Source organism: Gambusia affinis, linkage group LG03 (assembly GCF_019740435.1).
Source record: "Gambusia affinis linkage group LG03, SWU_Gaff_1.0, whole genome shotgun sequence".
NCBI lineage: Eukaryota > Metazoa > Chordata > Actinopteri > Cyprinodontiformes > Poeciliidae > Gambusia > Gambusia affinis.
In genome coordinates, this window is record NC_057870.1 from 17702736 (window position 1) to 17723250 (window position 20515).

Here is a 20515-nt window from a genome sequence, read left to right on the forward strand (position 1 = left end):
TTTTCTTACAATTATTCTCTAACGACTTCAGATCCTGTATGAAGCAAGATTTTTATTTTTGTCGCACAAAAGGTAAATGTTAGACAGCCTCCGGCAAAGAAACAAGCGAGACAGCAAGGACAAATCAAGTTTTCATGACAAGAATTTTATTTCCTTTTTTTTCATTACATTTTGCATTAAATTAAAGAGTTTTTTTTCTTTACAACATACATTAAGCTGTGAATCAGATGTTAAGGAAGTGGAGAGAGAGTAGGGCAAAAAACTTTGTGACGTCACAATATCTTACAAGCTTACAAAGTTCAAAAGTTTGAAAAGTCGATAAGAGTTGATTTGCATCTAACAGCAGTGAATTATAACAAGGGTGAAAGACAAAAAAGGCACACACTAAAGAACCTCACTGTCCACAGCGGCAGTCACAGTCAGTCCTAATCCAGCCTGTCCAAAGCTCCTCCGGTCCTGCTGAAATCAAAATGCTCCATGCTCAAAATAAACGCCCAGATATATTCACGTGTCCACACAAGACGGTGGATGTTTAACCTTCTCACCCAGACAGGCGTGCTGTTCTCTGTCTGTGTGGACGTGATGATACTTGAAACAAATCGTTTACGAACAAGTTGTCAGCTTCATTCCAGGAAAACATATTTGAAATAGAGGCAAAAGGGATGGACTTGCGTGAAGGATGAAAACTTGTTATTTTGGACTACTTATACCTATCAAATGGCACCGCTGATGGCATAGGAAAGGCTTCAAAATAAATTCATCTTTCTTTGTGGTAACATAACCTCACCCTGTAATTACAGAGACATCCAAACTTTAAATTGAGCACAATTATTTAGAAGCAGGGGGGTAAAAAACGCTTTAAGAGTGAATTGTTCTTAACAAAATCACCAGTGGCATAATTATTGGTAACTACTTTTTAAATATTCTTTTTACATTTTTAAGTTAATATGATTTTATAAAAGTTTCCAGTTTCTGCCAAGACAGAAATTATTTAAAAAGTTTAAACCAACTTGACTAGAACTAGACCAGAAGAGGATCCATATTTATCTTGCCATCATATCTGGGAGCAGAGTATTGTGGGTGGACATCTGTGGGGTCACTAAAACAACTTTTAAACATTATCTAGATGTTTGGAAATGCCAGCAAAAAGGCAAAACGGATGTGTTAAGCTTGATCATTTTGTGACAGTAGAAAGAGAAATGGTCAGAGATTCTGTCTCTGTTTTTGACCCAAACTTTTTAAATTGTGTAGAAGACCTTTGGTAAAAAGTGCTTTTCTTAACATTGGTGATTCGTGTTTTTTTTTTTAAATTGAACATATTTTTTTCCAAATGCAGAAGTTGGATTTTTCAGGACTTTGCAGTGTGAGGTTATGCTTTTACAAATACTTTATATTTTATCGTAAGGTTACATTTCACACAAGTTTTAAAACAAAGGTGCCAAAAAATTTTCTTAATTGCTCATTTTGTTGCTATTTGTAATTTTCTTTGTTTTATCAAAACAGTTCTATCTTTTAAATGAGATCTTGGATCTCAATGAGACACTCTGTAGAAATAAAAGCTACAAATACCAACGAAATATAAACAAACGTAAACTGTATATTTCCTGGAAAAACTGTTCAACATGTTTAAATAGAAAACCGTTGAGCTGACTCCTGCTTTGAGGATATTTTCGACCAAATCCTGTAAGCATATAGACAAAACATGAAACCAGAAACCCATTCTCAGATCCTACATATCCCTCTTAGTTTAGCTGTGGATAGAGACATTGTTGGCTTTCCTCCATTGAGAAACGGAAAAAAACAACAACAAAAAAAACACTGCTGGACATGAAAAAAAACTTTGACCTATCTACACATACAACAATAGATGAGTGCTCCACTGATTTAAGTGTTTTGGTGAGGGGTGATCGAAGGTAAGAGGTCACATATAAGTCAAACTCTCAGGCCTTAATAATAAGAGTCAGTGAAGCAAAATAAAAAAGCATCACTAATATTTTTCAAATAGTTTTCTTACAAAAAACGGGGAGAAACTTCTTCACTATTGTTTTAAAATCCCAGCTTTTTTCACAGGAACCAGCCTGTTTATGCAACTGCCTAAGAAATGAATGCTTATGAGTAGCAGTGAGCTTTTGTAGCTCACTGGGGGCCTATTGTATCTCATACTAATAGCTCGCTGTGGTGCTGTTGTTGCAGTATTATTGCAGTGCACCGGAAAGCTACCTCGGCCTTCTCAACTCGTAAGAAATCGTAACTGTTCTGGTTATCACACCAAACATAAATTAATAAAAACCAACATCAGGAACGTTTAGCTTGTATAAAAAATAAAATAAAATAAAAGAATTGTGGACGATGCCAACAGAACATGAACGGCTGCTCGAAGCGCGTTAATGGCACAGTCAGAAATGAACCACAAAGATGATTGAGTGCGTGAGTGTGTGCGCAGAAAGAGTAAAAAAGAAGAAAGTGATCGCTCCTTCCTCTCCTCCGTCTGACCTGTTAACTGTGTTAATGTCTAAGGGACCAGAATTACAACAATAACACCTACATTCTTTAACTGCATTTTTATCAAACAAGGGAAATATCATGACGTAAGAAAATAAAAACAAAAAGGAATACAACAAGGACACAAAGTTAACAACTATTAAAGAAAAACATTGTCACTACTTTAGGGTGTAAGGCACAAATTTACATGTGGAAAAATAAGCAGACGATAAAAAGTTTTTTTTTTAGTTTTTTTTTCTTATTGTTTCCATTTTTTCTCCGCCTGCTGGTCCACGTGGCGCCGCGTTGGACCGGCGTCGCTCTGTCGCAACGTTTAGCTTAGTTTTGAGCACTGATTCCTGCACTGTTGCTGCGCCTCTTCCTTTTATGTGTAACATGCAACAGTGAGTTAATCAGGACGAATGTTTTGGATTCAGACGAAAAAAAAAAACCACAGTGCTGATTGGAGGGGAGGGTCGAGGGTTTGCCTGGTGGAGGAGTGAAAGGGGGAGATTTTGGAGATATTTTTTTTTCTCTTTCTTTTCATCTTGATTGGTTGAAAACAATGGAAACTCTGGTCTGAACAGGTAAAAGTCTGGTCTGGCACAGTTTAAATAAATATCTCCACTTCATCGTCGTATCTCAAGCTGCAGGTCCCACTGAGCACGCAGTAAGACCTTTTTTCAAAGTCTACAAGAAAAGTTCTACTGGCTCCAGTTTAATGACTTTAAATATTTTTTTCCTCACTTTATTAATTAATATTAAAAGACCTCTTCTTTGTCTCCTCTCTCTGTCCAAGCCTAGAAAGTCAGTTTTTCTTTTAAAGCACTTAATAAAAATAAATACAACAGGCTATTAGTATTAACAGTCACGTATTGTTCAGTACAGTAGGAGATTCTTCTGGCCGGGCCTCAGCAGAACCCGCCCAGGTGTTGATTGCTGTAACACTGAGACTCTTTTCACAGTTTCCAACAGGACTCAGTCTGAATCCAGTCCCTCTGAGTGCTTCTGTACATTGATTATTCTCCGTCTCCTGGCCCCTGTACGCTCACTGTCCATCGGCACGATAATGTATGAAAAGTCAAGTCCAGGTGGCTGAAGACACTACAAACAGGAAAGCCACCATCTTGAATGCTACAAGGTGCCGATATGTGAAATATCAGGACAGGCTTCACTTCCTCTCTCAGGCGTACATCTTCCTCTTTGTGTTAACAGACAAAACTGGGAGCTGATCTGAGCTCAACAACAGACGACATCCATTGGATATTTACATATTTATATAAAAACAAATTATTTAAAAACAAAATCTGTGAATTTCCACCAAAAACAAACAAATGCACTAAAAGGAGATGCAAGTTGTACAGTAGTCCCTGCTTCTTCTGTCTGAAAACACCTTTAGCTTCTGTCTGTTCAGTCTGGTTTAATGGGGTTATGAACTGACTATGTGCCGGAGTCACTGGACTTTGCTTTTGTTGAGAGAGAGACTACAGAGGGTTTCGGGGGAACGTCGGGTTTGAGGTGTTTGCTGCCCGTTCGAGGCAACGAGCCGTAAGTGATCATCCCAGGCTGCCGAGACAGCGATATGCCCTGCGTTGTCATTTGTATGGAGTCCACCCTCTGGGGGGCGGGCGGCGGGGTCTCCACACGGAAGCTGTGATGTCTCGACAAGTGGGAGGAGTTGGATGAGTTGGTGTTGTGCTTCTTCAGGGCTGAGGATCCAGAAGCAGAAGACGCCGATCCTTTCCGGAGGCCGTATACTGACGAGTGGACCTCCAGACGTTTGCCCATCTGTGGGACAGCAGGAGGGACGGTGAGGGATGCCTCTCGCTGGGGAACGCGAGGTGGAAGCATCCCGTCTGGATCCATCATGTGGCTCTTTCCTGGCTTGTACTCCAAGGTAGCACCTTGGTCTTCCATGATGCCGTGGGCCATGCTCAGGTCGCTGTGATGGGGCTGCTCCACATACTCGTGCTGGTAGGACTGCTGCAGATGAGGCGGAAGTTGATGCTGATGCTGCGGCAAAGGCAAAACAACAACGCTGGGGATGTGACCAGGTGAAGCCCTCAGGGGCAGGTCCGTGGAAATAACAGGTGATCCGATAGGCGGCATGTCCTTGGTACAAGCGTTGATAAGGTTCTGATTTCTTTCCCAATCACGGCTTCCACGGCTTGGCTTGCGACGCGGCTGCATCGGCGTGGATTCAGGCGTTGGCAGAGCAGCGAGGTCCAGGTGGTGCTGGTCAGCTTTTATCAGCATCTTGGCATTTGGCGTCAGTCGCCCATTGTGCATCAAAGGAGTGAGAATCGCCTCCGGGCGACCATCTTTGGCCTGCGTCTCAAACAGACCGGTCAGCTTGGTCACGCTGTTCATCGACCCGCGGCGGGAGTGGAGGTGCAGGCTGTCCTTCTCCTTGCGACCTGTCAGGTCCAGATCTCGCCGCCGGTGGTCACAGACGCAATAGACGATGAGACCTGAGAAGATGGCGCCCATCGCAAAAGCCAAGATGACGGCTATGGCCAACAGGGTCACGGGAACCAGCTGGTCACGACCCTTCTGGTAGCTCTCACGGATCACACCTGCAGAGAGACACATTGACAAACAGCAGTCACTCAAAACAGCTAAACGGCTGACTTTTTCAAACAAACAAAACCTAGAATTGTAGATGATTTATATGCGTTTTCGGAAGATGGCGCAAGATTAAAAGGTCCAATCATTTTATGAAAAATATGCAAATGAAGGAAGATTTATCTTATTATTACAAAAAACTACTTTTCATAATGACTGCAAATGGTAGCTTCAGGTGTGAAAATTCAATATTTCCCTAAGACACAATCTGAGACTGAGGATGTTTTTCAGAGGTGATTAGGATTCCCATTTTAAATCCCACATTAAACCTCCTGGTAAAATGAGAATGATTTGAGAGCAGATAAGGGAGCATGAAATACTCAAACCCCTTTTCTTTTCACGGCTGCAAATGTGAGACTTTTCATAAAGCTTGAATCCAATCTCATGAATCCTAGAGAATACATTGAAAAGCCTCTGATTAGGCACTGAATCCAATGAGCTGTATCATTGGGGATTTGAATGATTCTCCGAGACTAAAATAGGAGATATATGAAAATAGATAATTTAATAGAAGCAGCTGTGAATTACTGTAACATTTGGAGAGTAGGATCAACATGTTTCAGGTTGTAAACCAGAATCAAAGATATCTTTTGACTTCAGTACATATTGACAGGGGCCATGACATGAGCAATATGACTCTCCACCCAGGGCACCATTAACCGGGGGCACCTATTATATGCAATAGAAAACCTGCATGTAAAAATGCAAGTTTTCTATTGCTTATTTGATTTCCTACTGAAATTTGAATGGGTACCCTTTTTGTTGTGCACCGTTTAAGCATTGTCAGAAAATATGTCTGACAAGTGATACATAAGTTTGTTTTTGTTTTTACTTCCTGGTTGATGCTAAATTAAAGAGCTATTTCTGTGCTCTTGAGGGGAATCAAACATATCTGTATGTCCATTCTGAAAATCTCATCTGAACAGACCTAAAATAAGTTAGCTGAAAATAAGTTTTAAAAAAACTAAGAGGTATGAAACCTTGATTATATTTATGACCACACAAAAAGAGCATTTTAAACGTCTTCATGTCCTCACAACCACTTCAGATTTGAAAACAAGGTGGAAATTAAAAAGACATTTCTACAGTGGCTACATACTCATTATAGGACAGTCTGGGATTTGTTAACGTATTATTCTGCAGTTTACCTATTCGCACCTATTTGTAACTCTAAAATATTTGTGGAAAAATTCCCTATTTGTGTCTTTTCATAGAACATATCTAAAATATTTGAAACAAAATGCAGTTTGGAAAGTTGAGGTATCTATATGCAATGCTACGTCACGCAGTATTGACTGGCCTTTACAAAGCAGCCAATTCAGAAGCACTATTTATTTTCCTTAATACTGATTGGCTGAAAACCCAAGAGCAGATATTAGCTACAGTGGTAGAGCCAAAATGGTGCCCACTCTGCATATTAAGGTGTAACATGTTTATTACTATTAGTACAAACAGTGGAAACCTTTTAAGCACTACTGCCTTCTTATGTTCTTTGAGTCTCTTCTTACAATCATTTAAACGTGTGAAGTTTTTCCTCTGATTCTAAATATGGACCTGGTTAGGAGAGAAGCTATTTTTTGTAGCTATTTTCTTAATTCTTAAGATCAACACACATGTTTGTCTTTTCTTTAAATGCTTGTTTTTCTGTTTTTCACAATTTTAGGAGTGGCAAGGAGATGTTTTACCCCTGAGTCATATGTCATAACATATGTCATATTTATGCAACCAATTCAACTGAAAACTGTGTGCATAAAAAGCTCTCAATTTTAAGCCTCAGTGACTTCTTTAAGTAAAATTATTTCTTAACATCACTTTTTATGAATACCTATATTCAAATTAAAAGGTTGAGCCTTCCAGCGTTTATCAGTGGAATTTTTTTCTAAACAGATATATTTTAAGGTATGCTGTACATATATATATATATATATATATATATATATATATATATATATATATATATATATATATATATATATATATATATATACCAAGGATGCCACAAAATGTGGAGCGGCTTTATGCAAACGTATTCACTCGACATCTGTTCTCCAAGGAAACCCAAATCCTAAACAGTTTTGTGTCATTACTGCACCATAAACTGTGTTTCTTGTTGCTGTAGAGGAGAGCTTCACGAAGAAAAGACAAAACAAACAGACGTTTCTGGTTTCCCCAGTAGCAGTGTGTTAGAGCAGTGCAGCCGGATCGTTCTCCAGTGCCAACACAAAGCCGTGGAGACGGGTTTAGTTGAGCAGCACAAAACACTCTAAGATATTACTATTTCCAAGCTAGACCACTTTCTTTTACCTTTTTTAAAACTGGCACCAACTAAAAAATTTTTTTGGTATAAATTTCTTTTTCAGTGCTGAAAATAGAACCGTTTTTAAAGGCAGTGTCAATTAATTCTTAGGGGAATTTGTGCCTTTAAAAATGAGCTTTGTGCGTCTGCTGAGGTTGGAATATTTGAACTATTACTTGCATTTTTTTTTTTAGTAATGTCGCATTATCTAATACATATTGCAAAGATGCATCAATCAGTCCTTGATTGAAGTTGGGCAGTATTATCCAGCTCTTAAGGTAGTTTGTTCAATAAAATCAATGGTGTTGGAGAAAGTTTAGTGAAAAGAAAAACATATAGGAGTGCGAGTCCCAGGGAGCAGGACCTGGAGACACCGATACAGGCTTAGTTAAAGCTTTGGTATTTCCTGCAGCTTTCCGGGTTGCAGTGATATGCTTGAGAGATATATATGATGCACAGTGGAGTTTGAGAAATCTGCTTTCACTCCACAGACAGTGATATATACCGTACTATTGGACAAGGAGTGAAGCACACACCTGCATCAAGGCTATTGAATGTGCCGCGGCTGCTTTTTCTGTGATGAAGTCCACCTGCTCTGTCCTCCGTCCGCAGTAACCGATCTGTGCCTTCTGCCACTCAAGTGTGGACACGTTATAAATCTTTTTGCGCTGGACTTCGACGTTTAACCCCAGATGTCTACATTTATGAATAGACTGGAGTTTCTTTTCTGTAACTGATCAATCATCCCATCTTTCAGATATTTTGAGAAAAAGAAAAATTTGATTCATTTTCCCTTTATAATCTTTGTTTTCCTAAAGACTGTGAACATAAAGACCTGGGTTTGGAACCGCAACCCAAGGTAAATTGGTAGAATACAATAAGAAATATGCAAAAAGCTGGTTTGCAATAATAGTTTTATTGCTGTAATGTCAGTGACTTTTGAATGAGATGATGAATTTTTAATTAAAAATGTAATTTTTGTGATGTTTTGGAGGGGAGACAATAGATTTACCTCTAAATCTACCGCTGGAATGTACTTCTATAATTTTGGCCTTGACTGTATACTAAAGGATTTTTGAATAAAAGTTTTAAAAAATATTTAAGTTGCATCTGTGATGCACGTTAGATGTTTTCAGTGTCTCTGCTAGTTTTTCTGCTGAAGTCGAAGGCAGGAGCTCCTGAAGAAGCTAATTAGTAAATACATCTCAAAAGTTGACATCCGATAAACACCTAATTACACTAAATTTGCTTTGACTGAGCCTATTTTGCTTCATTTAAACCGGAAAACTAATTTTTACTCCTAGAAATGTACAAATGCAATACAGTGTACTCCATGCTTTTGTGCTGAATCTTCCAGTTCTTGAGTTTTTTTTTAAGTCTTCATTGCTCAAGTGGTAAAAATTCACTTTGTAAAATGGCATTTAATGTTGAGTTGATTAAAAGTTTAATCTGCTTTCATGAGCTTTTTTTTTATCTGCCTATAGGACTTCTAATTTCTGAACTATGAGTTTCAATATCAGTTACGTTTCAAAAAAGGAAAAATATCTGAAGCCAAGCTGGATGCAGTAATGCTTTGAAACCCGAACGTGGTCGGCTAATTCTGTTTGTTGCTTTTTGCTCGGCTGTGTCAGAATATCTTCTGTGTCTCCTCAGCGAGACGCAACACAGGCACATAGAGACAGCCTGATAATCTGTTCTCATGAAACTGAAATCCAGACCCTGCTAAACCAACATCCATAATCCTCACTTACTGCAGACATACTTCATTAGTCCCCCAACGTGACTTTAAAAGCTTCAGTCTGTTTGAACTTTAAAGTTCAACCTGGATAAGTAAGAAAAAAGTTTTATCTGATTATTGTAAAACTAAAACTTCTGATTTATCAGGAGAAAGCTGACGACATGCAGATTTTCCATCTTCCATTTGGAGTCAAACTAAAGAGGTTGAAACTTCTTTTTTTGACAGAAGGGATGTGCCTGCTCTATGGATGGTGTGAGGAGTGATGAGCCTTATCTGCTGTGAGGCGTTGGGGTTTGAGAAGTGTTACGCTGAGAACCCGTGTGACCAAATGGCCTGTCTGTGGGGTGAAACATCTCCTTCCCTTCTCATGCATCAACAGAAGAAGATACCTCTCTTCACTGCCATATCTCATTTTGTTGACTTTCTGCTCTCATATCTTTTTTTTTTTTTTGAATGGTTTTCAACACATTTTGACTTCCTTGAGCTGTGAGACTGTTTTCTCTTGCAGTGCTATGTTTCTGCATGGAAAGAGTTCTCCACTGTGGAAACGGGGAAGGCTATAATTACAACCATGTGGTCTTCGTGAGTTATCATCTTTTGGCAGAAAGGAAAAGATAGTGGTCACAGTGGTGATGGGCGCCTTATGAGAGCAGTTGGGGTGAATATTTCTGCTAACAAAGAAGCGATGCGGGAAGAATTCAAGGCTCACTTGAGGCAAGAAACCTCGGAAATCTCCAGAAGCCAACTGGAAAATGAAAGTGGGAGCGTAAACATACAGATTGGCCCAATCTATCAGGTCCTTTAATCCTTGTTAAAGGCAAGTAGGTCATTCATCTCTGTCCTTCTCAGAATATTATTGTTAAAGTTACTTGAGCTGCGATCTTGGATTTTGCTTTACTTTATTTTTTACTTTCTACATCTCAAAAACATGCTAGTTGAGTTTAATGGAAACACTGAAATGCTGTCAGGCATAAATGTGAGTGAGCCTCATATGGTATTTTAATTGGTGACAACAACAAATTTCAATTACTTTTATGTGATTGGCAAACACAACGTAGCTCAAAGCTTGAAAAAAAAAAAGGTTTCTATTTGCAAATTTGTTTTCTGCAAATAAAAATGGAGAACAGAGTTCCATTTTTCTCGGCCCACTGGAAGAAAAGTGTCTTCAGTATCTACCCAACATTTAGAAAAAGGAGATGAAACTGGAATTAAACTTTTTGGACTACATGCCAAATGGTATGTACTGCATTTGGCAGTTAGTTGATATTGTGAACGCACCAGGAAACAAGGTGGTGGAAGCATCGTGCTGTGGGGATGCTTTTCCTTTCCAGCAGAAACAACTGGTCAGAGATGATGGGAGGATAGTCAGCGCAAGAAATAATTTAATCCTGGAAGAAAACTGGTTACCTTCCAGAAGGACAATAACTCCAGAACTTCAATGACATGGTTTATGATTAAATGGTCTAGTCAAAGTCCAGACGTAGGTCCAATTGAGAATAAGTAACAAGACATGAAAGTTGAAGTTCAAAAGTGCTTTTTGTCTAATCTGACTGAGGATGAGTCATTTTTGCAAAATGTAATGGGCAAATATGTCAGCCATTTTTTAAATGTGTAAAGCTTGTAAAGACAAACTCCAAAAGACATAAAGTTATATTGCAACATAAAAAAACCCAAAAACCTATTGACTGAGTGGTGGTGAACACAAATGCATGTCAAACTTTTACGATTTTATTTGTAAAAAAATTTGCAATACAGCTCATTTATTTTAGTAGTTGGAAACTGACAAAATATTGAAAAATTTAAGTGGTATAAATCATTTTGTTGGTGACCTGTTTAAGGTATACCCCACCCCTTGCACACTGACCACTGGAGAAATGGCCTCATCACCCTGCAAGGAGTACAAATGTATAGAAAAAGCAGAGACAGATTGGACAAGGAGTTATACATCCTTTTAAACTTTAGACTTAAACATTTCTCAATAGTTTTTCATCCAACAAGCAAAGTCTTATTGATTCTGCCCAATACGTGGGACTCTGTTTGGAAAATCTGCACTTTGCTCTTGTTTTTACTTCTTTCTGCTCCTCTAATAATCCCGTACCTCTTCTGCAAGCTTACAGTTACACAAAAACACAATTTCAAGGCCTTGGGTAAAACAAAAATAAGGAAAAAAAGGTTAAACTTTAAAGGCTTCTATCTTTCTTGGGAGTTGTTTCTCTCACATCAAAGCCAGAAAAGTTGCTACAGACGACGCCTCAGCTGTCTCACTCAAATCACATGACTTCAGGCTTTTGAATCTAGGTGGCAACACGTCTCTCTTTTCCTGTTTGCACTCGGTGATGCTCGGAAAACTTTTCAAAACTGATACAACTTGACCTTCGAGCTTCAAAGTTCTGCTAAAACCCACAGAAACCCTCTAGCCTCATCCTGACCCACAATCTTCTGGTTTAAAAACTTGCTACTTCCCCCAAATGAATTGCAAAGCATGAGGCAGCACGACGCTTCTCTGTGTGTGATTTAGTTTTAATTTCACTCTGCCTCGGGTCTCGAGATTCCGATATTAAACACACAGCTCTGATGCTCCGATACGTCTTCATGTCAAAACAGACTGGGTCCGCAGCTGGTGTAAATCAGAAAAATTGTAATCTCCTGTGACTGGAACATGCGAATCCTCTCTATCTCTGTCTGTCCAACATACACAGAGGGACGCGTACACTCTTTTAATCTCCTCACAGGCACTGCCTGCCTTAAGCCCACAGAGCCTGTCTTTGTGTTGGTGTTGGGGAAACTTCAAAGGCGGTTAAACATCACAGAGGGCTTTTGTAGCGGGCCATAACCTTTTGACTACTGTGTGTAACACAAAAACGCGGTATGAGGAATGAGAGAATCTCTATCAAACTCAACTGGGCTCACTCATTCGTCGTGCTGAAAAACAGTGCAGCCGACCCTAATTATGGGAGCAGACATCTTAAATTATAATCAGTGCTCTTTTTGCTGTTAGCAGATTAGTAAAACATAGGTATCTGACATAAAAAGACCTTTGGAGCCAACCCTCACCCTTTATGGATGAGAATGCAGAGGCAGAAGACATTTTCATAAAATTTTACTTTCCACAAAGATCTTTTGTGCAAGAAAAGTTGGTTGTATTTTTAAAAGCAAATACGTGAAGAGGGAGGGAAGATTTTTCTTCTTACCCCAAAAACTATCTTACCATAAGATGACGAAACATTTTTAATCTTGGCTATAAGAGAAGGATCAACCCAGCAGTCAGGGATAGGATTGCAACAAAGCAACAAACTTCAAGTGTTGTTTTTGAGCATAAAGTGTCTCAGGTAAGAAAATGTCTTTTATATAAGTTTTCACTTTTTATTTGCCCTCTGAAAGGACAGATTCGAGGTGAGGCAGGCAGTTCTCTTGCCTCATGGCAGGGGGCGCTCATGATCCCAGACACTGTGACTACACAACTGTAGAGTAAGAGAACGAGCTAGTGATACAGTAAATAAGGGAAGCTACATGCAATGAGTCTACGTGTAGGTTGGCTGATACAGAGAGTATTCTGTTTTCAAGAATTGATGCAGGTTTGTGCATGTTGTTGACAATGCTGGTCAGAACTGGAGCACAAATTTCAGTGTTGGGGTGAATAATCCTTTTTGTCAGCCTCCAAGCTTTTGCATTCATGTAGCATTCATCTTAATTTCCTTCTCACTGGATAAATCACCACTTACATTTCAACTTTATATGCTCACAATTGATTTGAAACTTTCCTACTTTTGCTTTGGGTGGCATTGTGTTAATCATCGATGCTTGAGTATGGTGTTCTATTTTCTCCACTTTAAAAATGGCAGTTTGAACTAATGTGAGCTATAAGTTCCCAACCAGATTTAGAAATTGATTATATATGCCTTTTAAGTGGTTCGTGCTGAAATTACTGCAGGGAGTTCTGCAGGAGAATTTTCTGTTTAGGATAAGCTTTGCTTTGCGTGTCTTCCAAAAAAAGGACACTGGTTCTTAGACGGTGACAGCATTTATGAAAATCCCTTTGATCCTCCTCACTGCTCGGATATTATCCCATTAAGTCTTGTGTATGTTTGTGTTCAAGAGGCACTTGCATTAATGGTATTATTCAATACTAAAGCCTTCATCAGACAATTCAGAGTTGCAGCATGGCATACTGATTAGCTCATCAAGATATAATTAAATCTCTAATTATATCATTCTGCACCTCAGGTATTAAAAGTGATGTACTAACCTTGTAGCCAATTTCCTGCATGCAGACTGTAATATTTAATAGCCACAGTACATCGGGGTAATTCAAATATCCATGGGAGCAATCATAAACTGCTGTTTGATTTCCTAAACTGACAATACTAAAGATTAAGGACTGAGTTTTACAATACATGGCTTAGGATGGCATAAGTAAATAAAATTATAGAGCTAATTATTGCAAGAGTGCAGGAATATCACATATTGGCATATTGAATACGGAGTTGGCAGAAAGAGTTTTACTCAAACTATTGAAACGATAAAGAAATAGGTGGGGAAGCAATTAACATTGATTCCTGATGTTGACCTGCTTAAGTCTATTTTATTATGCCATAATTACAAATAAATACTTTAATAAACAGGAAGAAAACCACCAGAGAACAAACATTGAGCTTGTATTTTATTGAGTGGTACGCTCTGATAAATATAATTAATACAAGTGTTACGTAAAACAAACACTGACATCTTAATGTGGATGAGAAATTTGTGAGGTCAAAAGAATGAGCAGTCATGGTTTGACTGATTTTTCTTTTCTTTTGTCTTTTCTTTTTTGCTTTCTTTGTAGCGTCCAACAAAGGCTAAAGCTCTTCTGGTGCAACCAAAACATGAATGCTGTAAGTGTGTGTAGAAAACAGAGGCGGCCTTAAAGAACAATGAGCTAATCAGCCGAGGAAATTATGGCTTGTGGGCTGATGTCAGTCAAGGAAGTGCGTAAATGCCGCGGTAAAAAAAAACATACGGCCCATTGTCTTTATAATGACTCAAAATGAGCTGCAAATAATTTCTCGGCTGCACAAAAGCCTGAACACGCTTTAGCTGAAAGGAGACGCAAAATAAAGCTCAAGTAGCACAACGACGACTGCTTTAGACTAGAAGGGATTTTCGTTTTACAGTTGGATCTTTTTACTCATTCTTGTTTCTTTGAAACACTGAATTGTATTTTTTTTTCTTTCTTAAAGGGACATTACACCAATCTTTAACCTAAATCCCACCATGACTTTTTATACAGTTTTAGAGTAAATCCAATCATTCAGTTAGTGGGACATAACCCACCAGGCACAATATCGCAGAAAAACTGACACTATCTAGCAAGGTATTTTCTGTTTTTGCTACCATTTTCTGTACCTCTGAAAATAGTAAATTTTGTGTGGTGCCACACAGGCTAAACCTGAGCTCCACAGCTAAATCCAAATGCATTGGCTTGCAGCCATGTGATTGGCTGATTCACTATTTGTGCTAGCAAGCAGTTGAACAAGAAATTAAAGCATAGACTTTTACATCAGTTGGAAAATAAAATTAGATTTTGATTTCTTTGCTGTAGTGTTCCTTTACCAACTTGAACATGTAACATTATATATTCACATTGCATCCTAAATGACAGTGGGGAAGTATTCTTTCAAATTCTGTTTCCCACAGAGTGAGAGATGAAGAGAAATCGGAGACACATTGACAAGAAAGGGGGAAAAAAAAGTGGTCCATCGCCGTCTACACGAGGTCACAGTCCCGTTCTATCATTGCAGCCTCACATTGGCACACAGGTGTCAGAGAGATACCTGCAGCTGAAAATAGCCCTTGCAGAGCAGCTGTCAGTTGACAGGTCATATTACTGTGAAATACAAGCATGGAGGGAAATCATAAATTACATTAACGCTTGATAAGCGCATCTGATCAAAAACATCGTGCTTTTTACCAAATAAAAGCCGGAGTCTTTTCTGATTATATTTGCAGAATATAAATGGAAACAGATACTGTCCAAGATCTTATATTGTCTACATAAACCTATATTTTAAGATATGCTTGTCTCACATGCTATCAGAAACAAATAGCTTAGTAGAATGAAAATCATTTCAAATATTCAGGGGTATGAATAATTTTCAGCATAACATTACTTAAGGCAAATATCACTAAAATCTTCCTTTCTTTAATTACCATAATTTAGACATTAACTAATTCATAACCACCACAATGAATTAACTTTGAACTGATAACAGTAATCCAGTTTGTATGGCCTTCCCTTCAAAGGAGGGATGCACAATAATATCAGTTGATATTAAGTGTAAAATTTTATCGGACATCAACCATTCCATCAAAATAATTCACCAATATAAAAGATGTTTTTATATGACAAACCAGCAACAATAATGCCTGTAGCACAGAGTCATAAACAACTGTTAAGTATTAATGCGTGACTGATGTGCTTTTCACTTGTTGCTGGTGATCAGATTGAGTTTAGTTCTGTGAAGATTTACAAATTTGCACTGTTTGAGAACATATGTCATAAATATATTTCACATTAAACATAAGATGAAAGAGTTGCATCATTTTCAGCCTCCCTTTTAGTCTTTGCTTTTGGTAGCAGGCTAAATTGACAAAGAAAATGCAGTATTTTAATTCCACAGTAGAGAAAGTCATATAGTTTCAGTAAGTAGGTATAGAAAAAATATCACTTTTGGTATCAATATACTAAAACTCAATATGTTGAGTATGTATGTATGTATATATATATATATATATATATATATATATATATATATATATATATATATATAGTGTATCGGCATATCGGATGTTTTCCAAAAATCCAATAGCATGCATTCCTACTTCAAAAAAGATGGTTTTGAGGAGTACATTGTTTATTCTATGTCATTACTTAATATTTAAGTAAAGGTAGCCAGGCTGACTCAAATTCTCTGTCACTACAGAAACAAAAGGAGAAAAGCTATCTTCCACTCTGCAGCTGTAAATATCTCAGCAGATTTTATATCACCTCAGATTCTCATCTACTCTATTTCGTCTCCTTGTATCTCTTCCCCTTATCCTCCACATAACCTTCAGTGCAACATTATTGTTCTATTCTCTTTAATAAATCTTCATCACCTGACCCTCCATTCGTTCATCCCCAAAGTCTCTTTCTTTGAAGACTCTTTCCATCCCCCTACTTTCCTTCCACCTCACCAATAATGAACCCATAAATTGGAGCAACACAGCAGTGGTTACAGGTCGAGGTTGGGGGTGGGGGAAAGGGTGGATGTAACAGAGGGGGAGGAAGAGAAGAGCCAGGCTCGACAGAGAAGAGGCGACAGGTATCTGAGAGGAAATGGAGCTAAGGAGAGGCAGGGAATGGATTCCTTCCTGCAGATAGGAGAACTGATATGACATCAGCTGCCGAAGAGACAGACTGCAATGGGAAAAACAGTCGAGAAGGTGCCAAGATGGAGGAGAAAGACAGGGACAGGGCAAAGAGGCTCTGTAAAGTTGGTTTGGGAATTAATTTGCACCAGGTAAGGTATAGCCTTGGAACATGCCAGCCTAGTCAGATCAGAGGTCCTGTGGAAGGGAGACTGATCACAATGGCAGCAGATGGTGGAAGGAGGAATAGGCTGCTGGTGGCTTTTGGGGGAGGTGATGGAAGGAAAGGCAAGATGTGTGCTACAGAATAACATGTACAATCCCATGAGAAGTATTTGCCACCTTGCAGATGTCTTTTTGTTCCCTTTTGTATTCCACTTATATGTTTCAGATCATAAACAATATCAGACTTGGATAAACTGATTAAATACAAAATGCAGATTTCAAATTATAATTTAGCTTTTTAAAGATAAAAACCTTCCAAACCAACAATTTAAGAGTTTTCAACTTCAGGCAGTCGTTAGGCCTGGATGTAGCTAGTAAAATTAATCAACATAACTCCTGACAAAGCCAGAGGTTGGCTTGGATAGATTTATTTCCCTAAAAGATGAAATCAACATTTGAAAAATGCATTTTCTTTGTCAAAATCTCTTCGATGATCTGAAACGTACATGTGATAAAAAAGAAAAAAACAGAAGAAATCTGTTAGGTGGTACATACTTTTTCACAGAATCTTAGCAGAGAGGGATGAGGCCTGGACAGACGCACACAAAGCTCAAATGTACTGTGAAACACGAGCAACAACACTGCTACTGCAGTGGCCCCGCTGGAATGCCAAATAATGGTGCTGCTGGGTGTTGAATATAATTTGTCTGTGAATCATCACTTTGCAGCATTACTAATTACTCCGGTGGTGTTGGACTAATACATATTGGCAGCTCTGTAATATTCATTAGCTGATAAGATTTCTGTCTCAGCTGCAAATGAAAAATTTAAGGGGTAATTTTAATTTCTTTTACATCATAAACAAGCTTGCAAATGACTTTGGATACGAGATAATATATTTTAGCTGAAGCATAAACTCCAGATTGATGGTGCTGCTGAATGTTGATTCCTCATTTCTGCTGCATAAATTTATCTAAGTCATTAAAATGTAGATAAAATGACTTATTTGCTTGGTTTCAGACTCTATAATCATTTCTCATGTGTATATACCATTTTCTACTTTTGCGTGTTCACAGTACAGTTGACACCTGAAGCCAGCGATGCTTAAAAACGTCAGGAAGGAAGAGGAGGCTGGATGGGTGGAGCGGGAAATGAGTACTGTTGGCTGTGGTGCTCAATTTGCCATGCTGAAAGAGCGTTAAGCTGTATGGAGGCAAAACTGTGCTTAATACCATCAAAGCAATCAACACAGTGGAAAAAAAAAAGCGAATACATAAATAGCAAAAAAGAGGTAGTCTCAAACCAAGCCATGCAAAAACATCAAGAACTGCTCACATAAAGAAAAATAAAAGGCAAATCTCATCAAAGCTGACTTTTAGAGAAAAAGGAAAAAGAAAAGTCTGCAGAGCTGAAATTGAACCAATAAATGGTGAAACAAGCTGCAAAGGTGTCCCATAAAAATAAAAGATAATAATAATAATAACAATGATCATACAGAAAAATCAGCAGAAAGCATTGTTTTGACATATGAAGCCATGTTGCCGTTACCTGAGCGTAAAACTCCAACGTTCCCCCCTGAAATGAATCTAAACCCTTTCAGGTAATTTGGGTATAAAATGGATTTTAGCTTTTGTGGATCCAAGTAATTCTGCATCTGCTCAGGTAAAGGCAACTGGAGGCACGGCAGCATGTTGTGAAGCTGGCTGTAGGCATGCTGTCTGAAGTCTCTGCCACCATTGTACTTGGATCTGCCTGCTGGTGCCTTTGCTGCTTCCAGCTGCCTCTGCTGTGTTTCCTCCATAGAGAGGAAAAGCAGAAATTTCTATCGCAGAACCAAAATATCGCTTTATAACTTGGAGATGGTGTGATTTCTCTCTAGTCCCAGATTATGGCCCTCATGTAGAGAAACCTCACATCTGATTCGCATCGCCAAATACTTTTTGTACTCGTTGAGGGTATTTTTCTCCACACAGGAACAATCAGCCTATCAGTCCTGCTTGTCAACAGTTGAATTCTTCAAAGACTCTTACAAGCTTGCGAATGAAATGGCTTCCTGTGTTCTCGCTCAGGTTGTATCCGCTCCCCAGGAGGCTGAAGACGGCACAAATCTCTGTGTGAAATGAAAGCTTCCAGTCTGAGCTCAACAGCTGCTTTCTTATTGCTATGCCTGTTTTTACACTTACAGCATTTTCACTATTGAAGAATCCGCCTCTAATAAATAACATCATCTATTAATTAAAGTTTAAAGTTTTCAGATTTTGTCCGGATTTGGAAGGAGTTTGTACAATGTATCAATGCTAATCAGTACATTTTGGTGAAGTTGAAAAAACGTGGAGTAGTTTTCAGAATAAGAAAAAAAACAAACTCTGACCAAATTCCCTGACCAAATCTCCACAGCATGATTCCTCCACTATCATGCTTCACCACAGCTAAGTTCCTACCAGATACGACATTTTCCATACAAGCCAGTTAAATTCAGTTTGGTCTTGTCCTTTATCCACATGTTTGGTTTAACCTTCATCACTTCTTATGTCTTTCCTTCAAGAGTTTAATTTTGCTGTGATAGAATTATGAATAACTAACTAAAAGTTGCTCTTTAGAGAGTCCTCAACCTGAGCTGTGGATGTGTTTAGCTCCTCCTACAGGTTTCTACGCTGCTTCTTTGATCGACGCTGTCCCTGCCCCGCCTGTCAGTTTATTGTCATGTATTGATAAGTTACTGAATTTACTTAGTAAATATTTTAATAACCAAACCCTGAGCTGATCTGCACCATCATATATTGATTGCTGTTTGTTCACAGGACAGCTGCACTCATACTGATATTAAATTATACACAGCTGGGCTCTTATTTTCTATTTAAATGATTTCTTGAGATAATTGCACTTTTATTCAACCAATAAATAAAAGTGCTTTCAAAGTAAAGGGCTAAAAACAATTGCATAGTGTAGTTTCTATATATTTTTTTTTCCTCCATTTAACTGTAATGTCCTTTGACTTATGTTGGTTAATCACATAAAATCCATAAAAAATACATTGACTCTTGTCTGTGAAAATGTTCAGAAGGTTTGAATAAGTTGGCAAAGGACTCTATTATTTTATTATCAATTAATTTTTATAGCCTATATTTTTAACAATGTTGAAGCTGGTTCTAATTGCAGAACCATGAACAAGTGACGCGTTGCTTTAATAGGCTATGTTATACGTCGGTCTGTCCTGTCATAATGAACTGGCGGCTCTCCAGAGACCTTTAAATTCCCTCCTTCGACTGGTCCCTAGTCTCCTCCTCCTCTATCCTTTTCTCTGTGACTCATTTATCCGGCGAGCTGCCCTTGAGGCGGCACAGCATTAGGCAGGTTGTTAACACAGGAGAAAAAAGGACGTTCAATGTCATGTCACTGTGTCGCGAAGGATGGCACAGCCGGCGACCGGGCCATCTTCTCGAAGAAATAAATACATCGCCATTTTCCTTTTCAGAGTGTAATGGTCTGGATATTACATCTCCTATGGGACATTACAGTCCACAGATAATAAATCCACACTACTCTGCGTGTGCAGGGGTGTGTGTGTGTGCGCGTGTGTATTTGAGTGTGCATCCTAATGAGCGCTGAGTGTGTAGGTGCACACGGGTGAACGTGTGTCATCTCGCCTGTTTGCTACTTTTCTGCAGCAGGTTTTTCGTGCACAGCATGAGGCAATTTGTCCCCTAGAGAGAAAACCATCCACCATCTACACACCGCGTCAGCTGGAAGCAGCAAGGCAGCCGTAAATCTCAATTACATAAACCTCCCCTACCCCCTTCCACTTTACATCCCTACCCTTC

At 38.7% G+C, this 20515-nt stretch overlaps 1 protein-coding gene across 1 annotated transcript in view; it reads right to left on the reverse strand.

Moving 5' to 3' along the window:
• Positions 1 to 124: 124 nt before the first annotated feature.
• Positions 125 to 20515, reverse strand: part of sema6a (sema domain, transmembrane domain (TM), and cytoplasmic domain, (semaphorin) 6A) — a 157181-nt gene continuing 136790 nt past the window's right edge. The window contains exon 19 of the mRNA XM_044110280.1: positions 125 to 5057. Within this exon, the coding sequence (XP_043966215.1) occupies positions 3922 to 5057 (1136 nt within the window). The 3' untranslated portion in view covers positions 125 to 3921. The remainder of the gene's footprint in view (positions 5058 to 20515) is intronic.